The sequence below is a fragment of the Ochotona princeps genome, chromosome 14 (assembly GCF_030435755.1).
Source record: "Ochotona princeps isolate mOchPri1 chromosome 14, mOchPri1.hap1, whole genome shotgun sequence".
Taxonomy (NCBI): domain Eukaryota; kingdom Metazoa; phylum Chordata; class Mammalia; order Lagomorpha; family Ochotonidae; genus Ochotona; species Ochotona princeps.
Genome location: NC_080845.1, coordinates 17066805 through 17080803, shown reverse-complemented (window position 1 = coordinate 17080803; position 13999 = coordinate 17066805). Strand labels below are relative to the sequence as shown.

Sequence of the window (13999 nt, the reverse complement as noted above, 5' to 3'; positions counted from 1 at the left end):
TACAGAGGATGGCTATAGGGTAGGTGTTGCATCTTTGAAAAAGTGACACTTAAGCTGAGAACAGAAAAACACCTACAGACAGGCATGGGAGCAAAGCATTCCAGGCAAAGCAACTACAGGTTGAAGGCTTCTGAGACCTTGTGCTCTGCAGATCTGGTCATTCATCTCCACACCAGCATTTACAGTGACCAGGCCAAAAGGTGAGCCATGTGACTGGAGTAGGTTCCATCAGGTATGTGAATGGTGGGACAGAAAGCATCGTTCTTAAGGATCACTAAAATCTAGAATTATTGGGAGTTTTGCTGAAACCAGGTGGCAAAGCGAAACTGATGCAAACACTGTGAGAGCCTTGACCTTGGATCCAGCCATACCTGTCCTTATCACAATCCATGAGGAAAACCAGTCACTTTCTTTCCTACCACCAAGTTGCAGGAAAATGGCCGAACATGCAGAATAATAGAGCATGCTTTGCTGCAAGTCGGGCCCTGATGGATGAAACTGGTCAAGCGCATGTGGAGCAGGGGGCAGATCAGGTCCCCCTTCTCTGCTTGGGAAATAGTTGATGTTTGCTCTTTGATAGGATGGCCAAATAAAATGCCTTCTGTTTTTTGGGAGAGCCTTTAAGTATATGCCCCCTGAGGTAGCAGCTTTAGAGATCTTAAAATGAAAATGGTAGACTGTGTTGTCTCATTGCTGTGGCCTTCAATTAGATCCTACAAGGAAGGGGCAAGCTACAGTCCCAGCTGGTGCAGCCAAGAGGGAAACAAGACTCCAGGCTTAGTGCTCAAATCTTGCAACTGTGATACCCACAAATCTAATAAGCAGCCTTGCTGGGTTGTGAAAGTTGAACTCCGCCCAGGGATAAAATTACTACTAGCAAGGCGGGTTGCATAGCAGGAGACTGGGATGGTGGAGAAACTTAATCCCATAGGACTACTCAGACCCTTCCAGCCACATCTTACTACCCTACCTGGTCATTATATTGCTTCTCTAGATAAACTGTTGTAAACTGAGGCCAACAGGAGGATGGCACCCTAGGCGACAAGTCTCAACTCCAGAGGGTGCCACTCACATAGATTCTGATGTCTGGAGACACCTGGGTCCTTCGGTCTGTTAACATGGTGGCAGACCTGACATTCTGCTATTCCATTTTTGGGAGCTGGTATGGTATGGTGGCTAAGGGCAGAGGCTGTGAAACTGGACCACATGGCTTCTGACACAAACTTACTGAGTGGCCTTGGCCCAACAACTTAAGTTCTCCACAACTTTCTTACTGCCAGCCATTCCAAGTGAAATTCATGCTCTTCTTCCAGGTTCCCCCATCTTAGTCACCCTGACAATTAAGCCAAGCTCATTGCTCATGTTACCTACTTCTTGAGCGTATGCTGAATCCACTCCCCTCGCTGTCTCCCTCCACTCACCATCACTATTCTAGTCCAGATGATCCAATGTCTCATCTGTACTTTGCCACAGTGCTATCAAAATGCTCTTCAACACAGCAACCTTGCTGCAGTAACAGCATGAAAAAGCTGAGTGGTTGCTCAGTCCCTGCACAGGTTGGTCTTGGCACTCCAGCTGCACCAGCCTTGTGTCCTTCCACCTCCTCCCAGCCCTAGGGATCTTGCACAACCATTTCCTTTGCTTGAAATGCTCTCCCGTAAGCCTATCTTCAGGTTCCAATGCTGGTCCTTCAGGGAATCATTCTTCTCTCTCAAGGACCCAGGTCCTGATGTCTTCCTTCACTGTTCCATCACCGGGTCATTGGTGCACGCCTGCCTCCTGCTCCACATTCTGCTCAGTGTACACATGAGGCTAGTTAAGTTTCTTGTGTCCCTTAGTTTGTACGTACAGGACAGTGTCCTATAGAACAGGACTAGGTCCTGTATTTCTTGGCCATGAGGAACCTGGGATGGTCCTGAAGAACCTTCTCTCCCTATTTTATTTTTTAAAACAAGAGGAGCTCAGGGTCCAGGATGCAGAGCCCGGAAGCCAAGTCAGTTCATGTTTCTGGGCTGATTCTCCCGCTGTGGATCAACGTCACAGCTGGTCTCTGGTGTGTATTTGAGGTCAGTGGGTGGGAGAAGCCAAACTTGGGTGCCTTGAAAGGTAAAGTTTTAGGCTACCTCAAGTCCTGATTCTGGCTGGTCAAACTTCCAGGAAGCTGAGGACACAGTAAGATCCCAATTTTAAAGGGAGCTGCTGCCTGCAGAAGAGCAGCAGGTGGTGGAGGGGACCAGGCTGAGCGCAAGAGCTGCCAAGAGTTTCTGAACCCTAATTGGGAAGTGGACTGCATGGCTTTAAGGTCCAAAGCAGGGTGGGATTCCATGTCATGTTACAGATTGGCACGTGGACTTGCCACTTAGTCCCATTAGCTGGACCTTACCTTACACAGAGGTAAGCATTATACCTGTTAGTCTCAGAAGACTTGAAACCACCTTCCCCACTCTGGTTACTGGAGTCAGAAGGCCATGGAGGCACGTGTCCCACCGTGTTCTACCAAGAACCATCAGTGAAATATGCCAATTCTGCCTCCTACATGGACTGAAAATTCCTGCCCCTTCACATTGCTGCTACCTTAGCAGCCCAACACCGGAACTGGGGCGGGCCTAACTACTGGCTGAGATCTGCCTGATGGCCTCCAAGGAGATGCAAAATAAAATCTGAGCTCTCTCCAAAGTGCGGGGTTAGGCAGGGGCCTTCCTCTCACATTCTGCCTTAATAGGCTTGCCAAGCTCCTCCCACTGCAGGGTCTGCCACATCCCCAGGCAGTTCCTGTGGCCTCTGCTGGGCCTCCTCCCACTCCAGCCTCAGGGAGCACTTCCCAGGCACCTCCCCTTAGAGGTCTTTCCCCTGCTCTGATCTTGGAGATTTTCTTTCCTTCAAAGCACAGCACCAACTTGCAACTGCTTTTCTTGCTTTATTTCTTGTCTGCTTCCACCACTCTCTTGGTATAAATCCCAGAGAGAGTGCTGTGTTGCTCCGTCCCAGTGCCCAGCCCTGAGCCTGGCACATAGCAACAGTTCTCAGACTCTCCGGAAGACAAGGCCTTCCTGTGGTGGCATCTTGGGGAGTCAGGGACACCATCTTTGCTTATGGATCTTGACCTTTGGGCTACATTTCTGCTCACTAATGGGTATTGCCGTGTGGAGAATGGGACTGTAGCAAGGCTCTGCTCTAAATCAGGACAGTGACCCAGGCCTCAGGGCTCGCTCCCAGCTCTGCGATCCGAACCCACAAGCTGTTGATGGCTTCTTTTCTTAGCATCCCTAGACTCAGCCCCTCTTCCAGGCTCCCCCACACCTGCACCCGGGACTCCAGGCGGCTTTCAAGCTGAAGCCACACCAGCAGGGAGAGCTGAGAGGTCAGCAAAGGTGAGCCCCAGGGTTGATGCAAGGGAGCAGTGAGGATGTGGCCCTGAGCGGTTGCAGGCAGGGCCTGACAGGAAGCATGAGGGCTGCTGCACTTCCCACCAGCAGCAGGAAGAGGGCACAAGGGTAGAGTTCTGGAAGCAGCATTTACTTTGGTTTTTCACTTTTCCAAGGCTCCAGGGAACTGTCTTAAATTCCAGTTCTTAGGTCTTGCACAGTTTCTCCATCACACCTCTTTTAGCCAGTGCAACAGCTGGGGCGTGTAGTAGGTGATGATGATGTCGGCCCCTGTGTGGGGAGAAAGGCAGGAAGTAGGTAGGGGAGGGCAGGAGCATATAGTCTGGGTGCTGATGGCTAGTGGGGAAGGAAGAATGCACAGACAGGCCCGTGTTAACACTGTGTGCCTTCAACCAGCGCTAGACCTTGGACGTGTCGTTATCTTTCTCTGGGCTTCAATGCAGGAGACAGGTAAGTTAGCAGCTTGCTTCCCATGCCAGGGTGCTCTACGACAGCCCCTGGTCTCACCCCTATCTCCTAGACAAGGACACCGCTGGCCACCTACGTCCTCACATCTGGAAAGCAACTGAGCTCTCTGCTTTCTTGACTGCTCGGTGCTCTGAGGCCCACAGCCCCTCCTCTCCTCACCTTGATCTGTGTCTGCTTTGGGCACCAGCGTTTCCAGGTTTGAGGTTGCAGGCTGTTTCATGACTTTGTTTCCCTCTCTGGGCAAGATGTGCCTGTGGCACAGGTCAAAAGCCCATGATCCCTGCCTGCCTGCTTACCTGCCCTGCGGAAGGCGGTCATGGCTTCCAGGACAGCAGCCTTGAGGTCAAATGCCCCAGCCTGGGCTCCGTGCCACAGCATGGCGAACTCTCCAGAGACGTGGTACACAGCCAGCGGAAGGTCAGGATGCTGCGGGCCGATTGCGGTGAGAATGTGGCGTGATGCAGAGGGTGGGGGAGCCTTGGGCTATCCCACCCTGCCCAATCTGGAACCAGCTTGAGTCCTGCCTGCCAGCAGCCTGGGACTCATCAGAGCCACTCAAAGGCCCCTGGGAGGCCCCATCCCCAAGGGTCATGGTGGTTTCTGGAAGGGTAGGAGCAGGCTGCTTCCAACCCTGCACTCTCAGCCTGAGATTCCAGAGTTCATGGCCCACCTGTCCTGCCCCTAGCCAGGCCCCGTGTCGGCTCTGTGCTCACCTTGGCCTTCACCTCCCGCACAACGTCCAGGTAGGGCATGCCTGGCTTCACCATGAGCATATCGGCACCTTCCCGTACATCCCTGTCCTAAGGCAGGAGGGAGCAGTGAGGTGGTGCCTGCCAGGGGAAGGCAGAGAAGGGCATGTGGCTGGGGCTCAAGCCCCGGTGGCTCACCACGGCTCGCAGGGCCAGGCCTCGTGCTCCGGGCGGCAGCTGGTAGCAGCGGCGATCTCCAAAAGCTGGGCTTGACTGAGCCGCGTCCCTGCCGGGTAGAGGTAGCACAGTGGGCTCCGGCTGTGGATTATGGAGCTGAGGATTTAATAGGGAGGTCCTGCCCACTCACCGGAAAGGTCCATAGAAACAGGAAGCGAACTTGGCACTGTAGCTCATCACGGACACCTGTGGGGAGAAAGTGGGTCCAGACTCACCAGCCCCTTCCAGGTTGTCGCAGCGTGATGAGGCAGGGAGGCCAAGGCCGCGAGGCACAGCCCCTGTCCTTGTATTCTGTCTCGCTGCAGCTCTGGGCCTTGATTTCCCCACCCAAGGCCAGTCAACAGGGGTCCCCAAGGCCTCTTCCAGCACTTGGTTCTGTGACCCTGACAGATAAAGAGGGTGGGGAGGGGCTGGTCCAAGACCCCTCCTTATCTCCTTACGTCCCTCCCACTCGCTCGTACCCTGTTGCCAAATCCATTTGCCAAGAGGGCTTCTTTGATGGCTTCCACGCGTCCATCCATCATGTCTGATGGGGCTACCACCTGACACCCTGAGGGGCAGAGGGAGGCCTTCAGCATACTGGGACATCCCACCCACAGCCATCTGGCACCTGCAGTGCCCAGCCCCATGAGGGGCTCACTCACCAGCTTTGGCATAGGCCAGGGCCACCTCCGCTAGCCGTTGGCGGCTCTCTTCTGCCTGGAACGCTCCGTTTTTGCCGAGGAGCCCTACAGGACAGTCGGTGGTTGTGTTCAGAGGGGAACTTGAGGCCATGGGGAGAGGTGGGCACTGGCAGTGTCGGGATGGCAGGGCTGGGGGGCAGGCAGGGAGCTCACCACAGTGGCCATGGGAGGTATAAGGGCACAGGCAGACATCACAGGCCACCAGCAGGCTGGGGAAGGTCTTCCTCACCAAGCGAACAGCCTCAACGGCCGGGGAGTCCTCGGAGTCAGCGCCAGAGCCCCGCTCATCCTAGGGGTGGAGCAGGCAAGGCCAAGGGTTTTGCACAAAGCCTTCATGAAGGCACAGCAGGCAGACAATGGAGAGGGCCACCCTGGCTGTTCCCTCCATTTCCATCAACGCCACCCTAGAAGGAAGCATGGTCGACTGGCTTCCTGACCTACTCAATCCAGGGTGGCACAGCCCTAACTGGCTTCTTGGCCCGCCATGGGTGCTGTTGTCAGGGCGGGAACCATGCCCACTCATCTGTGGCCTTAGGACCAGCCCAAGGTGAGAGCCAAGGTGTGGCCAGTGTGGCAGCTCAACCCGTTCCTGCTCAGCCTCCCTTCTTGACACTTCCTCCCTGGGCATCTTCACCTTGGGCACTCTGCTGGGGACACCGAAGATCAGGATGCTGCGCAGGCCTTCCTCCACCAGGGGCCTCAGCATCTCCTCCAGCCGGTTCACACCATACCTGGGCCGGGAGCCGGGTGAGAGGCTGAAGGCAGGCAGGCCTTGGGCAAGGCCCCCTGCCCTTAGCCCCTCTGCCCGGTGCTTCTGCTAAGAACCAAGCTGCACATAGTACAGGGAGGGCTCAAGGGCATGGAAGGGTCCTTCTACCTGAAGTCCTGCTCCTTTGTGCATCTGCCTCTGCAGTGATGGGCAGCTCATTCCTTTCTAGGCTGTGTCTCCTACCGTACAGGAGCCTTGCCCCTGGGGTAACCCTTCTCTGGACTGAGCTAAGTCTGGGTCTTCCTCCTCCCAGCACCTCTACTGTCCCCTTGCCCCACCCTTGCCCAGGCTCCTACCTGGCCACTCCTGGGAGGCTGTCGATGGGCTGGATGTCCTCGGGAACATCCCTGCAAGAGTGGGAGATGGGCTATGGAGCGGGAGCTGTGGGAGGGGCCAGTTGTGAGAGGGGGACCGGGGCAGATGGCTGGGAAGCTGGGCGGGAACAGGGGAGCAGAGGGGAGCGAGAGAGAGGAAGGTAGGATCCAGTGTCTGGCTTCCCTGCTTGGCCAGGCCCAGGGCCTGAAATGATAATAGGAACAAGAAACAATAGTGACAATAAGAGCAAATGTACGTGGCCTGGTGCCGTGGCCTAGCGGCTAGAGTCCTCGCCTTGAACACGCTGGGATCCCATATGGGTGCTGGTTCGTATCCCAGCAGCTCCATTTCCCATCCAGCTCCCTGCTTGTCACCTGGGAAAGCAGTCGAGGACGGCCCAAAGCTTTGTGATCCTGCACCTGCGTGGGAGACCCGGAGGAGGAAGTTCCTGGCTCCTGGCTTTGGATCGGCGCAGCACCGGCTGCGGCGGTCACTTGGGGAGTGAATCATCAGATGGAAGATCTTCCTCTCTGTCTCTCTTCCTCTCTGTATATCTGACTTTGCAATAAAAATAAATAAATCTTAAAAAAAAAAAAAAAGAGGAAGTGTACCCCCAAAGATCAGTCATCACAGAAGGGGGCTGGGGATTAGGAATTGGGGCCCTGAAGTTACAAGGGCTTCACTGTCCTGTTTCAGCTGCTTCCTCAGTGAGTGACCTTGGCCAGGTCGTGGCCTCTCTGTGAGCCTCAGGCGGTGGGTTCAGCCACCAGAGACTGTCCACGGCTCCAACAGTATGAGAGAGAACAAAACAGACACAATCTCTTCCCTGGGGGACTATCACCTAGGCTATGACCTACACCAGAATCAAACAGGATTGTACATGGATGCCCAGCCTGGCTTCTGGCACACAAACAAGTCCCCAGGAAAAAACTATGGTTGCCACAAAGGTACTTCAGCAAACATTTTGTGGAAAATGAAATTAAAAGATGTTTATTTTGGTGCAAAAAAATGTAAAATCCAAATAGTTTTTTCATAGTATCTGTTCTCCAGTTATTTCCTGAAGATCCTTGTATGTATATGCATACATGTGAACATTTTTGCACCAAAACAAACTTTCAATTTTTTTTTCTATTCGCTTGTAAAGCAGAGCAACAGAGTGAAGGGCTTTTATCTGCTAGTTCATGCCCCAAATACCTCCAACAACCAGGGCTAGGCCAGGCTGGAGTCATCCAGGTCTGCCATGCAGCTGGCAGGGAAGCAAACACCTGAGCCCCTGTAAGCATCCACGCCTCCCAGGACACATTAACAGGGAGCTGGAGCAAAAGCAGCATAAGTGGGATTCAAACTGTCACTCTTGGGCCCGGCGGCGTGGCCTAGCGGCTAAAGTCCTCGCCTTGAAGGCCCCGGGATCCCATATGGGCGCCGGTTCTAATCCCGGCAGCTCCACTTCCCATCCAGCTCCCTGCTTGTGGCCTGGGAAAGCAGTTGAGGACGGCCCAATGCATTGGGACACTGCACCCACGTGGGAGACCCGGAGGAGGTTCCTGGTTCCCGGCATCGGATCGGCGCGTACCGGCCCGTTGCGGCTCACTTGGGGAGTGGATCATCGGGTGGAAGATCTTCCTCTCTGTCTCTCCTCCTCTGTGTATATCTGGCTGTAATAAAATGAATAAATCTTTAAAAAAAAAAAAAAAAAAAAACTGTCACTCTTCCCTGGACGGATAAAGTTCAGACCACTGACCACGAAAGGCCTACAAAATCATCTGGTCTGGCCCTGCTAAGGCACCTACAGGTGGGATTCAGAATTTACTAACTCGAAAGCAGGCTAATTTTTAAGTTGATAATGTGCATGGCCTATAAAAAAATGCTATAAATCACTCCCATGATAAGGGATTTGGGTACACCAAGTGGCGGCTTAACCACTGCTCCAAAATGCCCACCTCTCAACTAATTTTTTTAAGATTTACTTACCTTTTACTTAAAAGGCAGAGAGAGACAGAAAGAGTTCCAAGTATTGGTTCACTTCCCAAATGGCTGCACTAGCTGGGCAGAAGCCAGGAGCTCCATCTGGGTCTCCCACACGGGCATGGAGGCCTAAGTACTTAGACCATCCTCCACTGCCTTCTCAGACACATGAGCAGGGAGCTAGCTGGACTGAACTGGCACTGCAAGATGCGAAGCCAGTGCTACAAGCAGCAGCTTAACTGACTGTGCCACAAGGCAGGCCCCTCACTTGTTTTTTCATTTCTCTGTTTAGTTGTTAGGACCCCGTACTCTTGACAAGCACACCTGAGCACCTTTCCTGCCTTTGTCTTCCTGCAGAAGCTCAGGCTCGGCCTTCCAATTCTGCAAACGGGACACATGAGCTCCTTCCAAGATTGGCTGGTTCCTAAGACAACTGCCACCTGTCACCCAGCAGGACACCTCCCAGATCCTGAATCTTAGGCTGACAGCTCCCTTTACCCTCCTCCCACCTTGATGGGCAATACTGATGCCCACTCCAGTAAGCCTCTCCCTGCAGACCACAGGCCTGGCCTAAACCCAGGGACTCACGTGACGAAGATGGGGTAGATGAGGTTGGAGGCACTGAGGGTGGCAGCGGCTGATTGCCAGCTCCGAAGCAGCGGGTGGAAGTAGCCACTGTGCAGAACAGATTGGGGCTGCATGGTGTGGGCGGAAGGAGGGGCTGGGGCCAGTCAGCTGCTTGGAATGGGTGGCTCCTGGGGCGCCTGCTGCCTGCTCAGCTCTGTGGAGGAAGTAACAGGGAGGCACCTGAGAGAGGGCCCCTCATCCCAGAGACACTTGTCACACCTGCCTGCAAGCCGGGTCTTCCCAGATGCCTGCATGCCTGCCTTCCTCTCCCTAGCCCAGCTCTATGCCGCGTGTGGCTCACCCTGCTGGTGTGAGACAAGCGCAGAGAGGAAAGCGAGCCTTCAGGTCTGGCCTAGCAATCAAAACCTCATGACATAAACTGGTCTTGTATTTTATTTGACTGTTGTTAATTTTTTTTTTTTAATTTTAATTTACTTTATCAAAAAGCTTCAGTGAGTTAGAAAGAAATAGGGCGGGTCCTTCCCTATGCATAGTTGGAGAATTACGAACCTGGCCAGCACGGAAACTTTGTTCGGCGCATGCGAAAGGCACTAAATGTTTAGTATGTGGGAAATGCACTCAACAGGAATACAGAGAAGCAGGAATTCTCCCTAGAAAAGCAAGCACCAGGAACATGTTGGCATGTGGCTTCCCACTCATTCAGAGAAACCAGTACCAGTCCTAACAGCCACCTGCACATACCCAAACACACTCCCCCAGCATTCCACCTCGGGAGTGGGTACCAGGGCTTTCCCAGCCCACAGAAACCTCCTGCTGGCCCCCAACTCCCAAGCTATACCTTGTGGCTTTGTCTGGCTAATTCTCTGACCCGCAAGACTTTGATGTCTCTACAGCCTCCCTCCTGCAGCCACAACCACCAAGTTATCCCCTCCTCACCCAAGCATTCTGTTTGCGCAATCTCTTACATAACAGTTTAGCGTGAACCTGTCTTATCTGGGGCCAGGAGACAGTTTCTACAGGGCGGGGCCCAGGCTTAGTCCATTTCCCCTCCCCCTCTGCACTCTGCTACTCTGGCGAGACACATGCTCTGCCCACCAACTTAGTGACGTAAGGCAGGAGCCAGGTGGGACATGCTCCCTTGAGTGCCTACTGTGTGCCAGGTCATACTGACCCTTGCCCTTCCCCAAGGGACTTCCTGAGTTTGTGCTCCAGGCTGACGGAGTCTGATCATCAAGGCACACCAAAAGTTCCAATGAGTTAGTAAGATGGGGGCTTTGAACTTGGCTTTGCAGCATGGGGATGTTCAGCTTGGTCAAGGGGAAGGGGATGAGGTTCTTTTTGTTTTAAAAATCTATTTATTTTTATTACAAAGTTAGATATACAGAGAAGAGGCAAGATAGAGAGGAAGATTGTCCGTCCGATGGTTCACTTCCCAAGCGGCCGCAATGGCTGGAGCTGAGCCAATCTGAAGCCAGGAGCTACTTCCGGGTCTCCCATACAGGTGCAGGGTCCCAATGCTGTGGGCCATCCTAGACTGTTTTCCCAGGTCACAAGCAGGGAGCTGGATGGGAAGTGGGGCTGCCGGGATTAGAACTGGCACCCATATGGGATCCAGGCACATGCAAGGTAAGGACTTAAAGCACCAAGCTATCGTGCCAGGCCCAAGAGGCAGTCTTTTAGGGTGGCTGTTCTGAGCTTGCCTGACTGGGAGGAAGCAGCAAGAGGGTGGTGGGAAGACAGGCTTAGAGAGCTCCCTTCTGGAGGTGACCCAATAGTCAAGCAGGAACACGAAAACAAAGTCCCCAAAGTCGGGGCTGCCAGGCCCGAGTCCAGTGGCTCCTTTGTACCAATGGGACCTCAAGGTCACCCAGCAAGTCAGAGGCCCAAAGAGTAGGACTATCAGCCAAGTATTCTAGAACTGGGGGTGCCTGGGAGGGGCTCATCCTTCAGTGCCCTGGGGCCTCTTTTATCTGGTCTTCCTCCTTGGTGGGGCTGGGGATTATCGGGAACCACTCGGGGACCCACCCTATTGCTCCTGATGTGGTGGCAGGTCAGGCCTCCCTAAATGGGCCATCACTCAGCAGACAGGAGGACCTGGCTGCCCTCTTAAGATTTCACTTTCATGACTGTCCGCTCAAGGCGGGCTGGGTCACTTGTTTAAGATCACACTGCTAAATTCATGACTGAATCAGAATGTGAATTGGCCCCAGACTGCAAACGCAAGGTTTTTATATACTGTGCCCCTTAATCCTGGTAAACGATGCATCGCTCACACTGGCTCAGATTTGGGCACAGACGACATGCAAGACACAACAGAAAAACACAGAGCATGTGTGGCTCTATGCCTGGCACTGGATCAGTCACTTTGTATTAGCACACTAGATTGCAAACACTGGCATAGCCTTTAGTGACAAAGCAGAGGAAACTCAGAGGCGCAGTGATGTGTCCCATGGAGTCAGCTCAGATTCTGAAGCCAGGTCTTGGGCTCACTTCCCAGACCACAGTCTCTGTAGCTTCTGGACCCCATGGACCTCCACGCCTCATGTCCTTCCCTCGTGGGGCTGAGGGACCAGCTGCCTCTTGCTGATCAGAGTCTGGGTTAGCAAACTTCTCCCAAGGAGGCTGGGAGGGGTGGGGAGGGTGAGGATGGAGGGGAGGAGGGCTCACCAGGCAGTTCCAGGGATCCATTTTTTTTTTTTTTTTAATTTTAGAGTTCAGACACATTCAAGAAATGAAGGAACAGAGCCAGGAAAAAAAAATCGTAGAAGTCCTACACAGAGAGCTTACTCAGTGTCTTCCATCTGAATGTGGAAATGGGGTGCAAGATGGAAGGGGACTTCCCTGAGATCCCACATTAAGTGGGGTGCAGGGCAGGGATGGTGGGCCCTGCGATTCTTGGCTTGTGGCCTATGACCCACACCACGTGGTTGCTCCGTTACCACAGGTGCTTGAGAAATACCTGTGGGTGGGAAGACACTTCACAAGTCCCAGCTGGAGTCAGTTGAGCCCAATCCAGACAAGGATTTTGCTCTGCAAAAAGATCCTCAACATTTGGGAGGCTTTTGCAATGCAAAGAGGGCACTTGTTCACACGCCATGTGTCCAGTGGCAGCGCCCCGAAGCCAGGAGCAAGCACCTCCACTCACCACACGGCCAGCCGGGGTGTGGGGCAAGCAGAGGAGTGTGGTTCAGAAAGCACCATGTTTCCAGGCCAGTGCGTCCCAGATCTTGCTTGGGGCTCTGCTGTGCAATTCTGAGCATGCTCAGCGGCCTTGCAGTGGTTCTATGTGATGATCTGTAAAATGGGTAAGCCAAATCTGCAAGGCTGTGGGCAAGATGGGAGATGGTGAAAAGGTTGTGCGTGGCACCACGTTGACTAATTTTACTATAATGCCGAAGAAGGTTCAGGGCCTAGGATCAGACCTTGGGTCACTGAGGCTTCCTAGGTTTCTGCGATGAAGCCCCTGCCTTCCCACAGCTCATGTGTGGGGGCAGAAAAAAAAAGCAAGTACCACACACAGATGCTGCAGCAGACAGGGGAGGTGGTGGTGCTGGCAGTCAGCAGGTCTCCCAGTCAAAGCCAGCTTCCCACGCTGACCATGCCTCCTCCCTTCCACCCCCAAGCTGGCAGCGATTTAGCCAGGGCTCCAGGAGCTGCCCCCCACGCGGGACTGAGTCCCCAAGTCCCTGCGGAGGATGTCAGAGGCTGGGTTTGGGAACTGCTGCCAACTCTGGCAGGCTCTGTCCCCCCGCTGGGGAGGAGGTGGCAGCAGAGAGGCCAGCGGGGTGGCAAGTTACCGGGACCCTCCAGGGCAGCAACTCTGAAGCAGTTCTGAAAAGGTGTGGACTGGGCAAGGTGGAAAGGGACTGTTCAGTCAGGTGCATTTGCTGATTCCGTTGCCCTGTGCTTGTTGCAGGGCTGGATGCAGGGATTAAAGAGAAAGGCGAAGACCCTGGCCTTGTCCTAGGGCTCTGCAGAGCCTCCTCTCCTCTGGGCTTAGCCATTTGCACAGACTCCTGGGACATCTTGGCTAAGAGGATACTGAGTACAACAGGAAAACAACAATGACGAAATGGCCGAGGAGGCCAGGCACTGGTCAGGGACGGGATCTGGGACAGAAGCCAAGTCTCCGGCAGCCCTGTCCTCAATGCTCTGCACACCCTTTTGATACTCCGAGGACATATCCCCAGCAGCTGGGCTTGTGGCGGGAAGCGCTCTGGGGGAGGGAGGTGAGACAGCGGTGACTCTGGACCTAGCGGACAGCAAAGCTCTGGAGTGCCCAAGGCGCGCACACCGTGGAGTTCTGTACCCCTCCGGGCTCGGTTTTCTCGGCTAGTACACGGGGCACTTGAGCCGACCTCGGTGGGCTGCTGTGAGGACCGAAAGGGCCAATGCAGGCACGCAACGGCGAGCACAAAGAGACTGCTGTTGTTTCCATCTGCACCCCCAACCCCGCTGCGAGGCACCTCGGGCTCGGCTCCGTTGGAGCCTGCCCCAGCAGTGTCCGGGGCAGTGAACCCCCAGACACTGGACCATTTACCCCCCCAACACACACACACACACTCCCGGGGCACCGGATCCCCGCTAGGGAGCCCCAGCCTCCGCCTCGAGCCACCCTCCCAGGCCGCCTTCTCCGCGGGGTGCAGCCCCCTGGCTCACCTTCCTCAGGGAGCGATCCTGGCCGAAGCTCCCGCCGCCGCCGCCGCCGCTCGGCCTTCTAGTCCCGCGGCCCACGTGGGGGCGGGGCGGCTCACCCGGAAGCAGCGTGCCCGGGACCCGACAGGCGACGTGCCTGCCAAGCCCCCTCGGGGCACTCCTCCCCCGCCTAGACGGAGGCCCCGCCCACTCAAGGCGGGCTCGTCGAGGTCGGGCCAATCGGGTGTGCCGAGGCTGAAGGGC

General features: G+C 54.7%; 1 protein-coding gene across 1 annotated transcript; it reads right to left on the bottom strand.

Annotated features, from left to right (window-relative positions):
* Positions 1 to 3495: 3495 nt before the first annotated feature.
* Positions 3496 to 13813, bottom strand: ALAD (aminolevulinate dehydratase). The gene is made up of 12 exons (XM_058672602.1): positions 13760 to 13813; positions 9101 to 9293; positions 6529 to 6579; positions 6098 to 6194; positions 5617 to 5752; positions 5425 to 5508; positions 5242 to 5330; positions 4911 to 4966; positions 4742 to 4829; positions 4568 to 4654; positions 4151 to 4280; positions 3496 to 3656 (listed from the first exon to the last, which is right to left on the bottom strand). The coding sequence occupies exons 2-12, from the start codon at positions 9211 to 9213 to the stop codon at positions 3595 to 3597; spliced, it is 993 nt and encodes a 330-aa protein (XP_058528585.1). The 5' UTR covers positions 9214 to 9293; positions 13760 to 13813; the 3' UTR covers positions 3496 to 3594.
* Positions 13814 to 13999: the final 186 nt, after the last annotated feature.

Bases quoted from the DNA above. Each gene is read 5' to 3' on its own strand.
- ALAD (XM_058672602.1), bottom strand. From the start codon at position 9,213: ATGCAGCCCCAATCTGTTCTGCACAGTGGCTACTTCCACCCGCTGCTT. The intron at 4,830-4,910 runs GTGAGTGGGCAG...TCTACCCGGCAG, and splicing joins TGTTTCTATGGACCTTTCCG to GGACGCGGCTCAGTCAAGCC. The intron at 4,281-4,567 runs GTGAGCACAGAG...ATCGGCCCGCAG, and splicing joins TGCGGGAGGTGAAGGCCAAG to CATCCTGACCTTCCGCTGGC.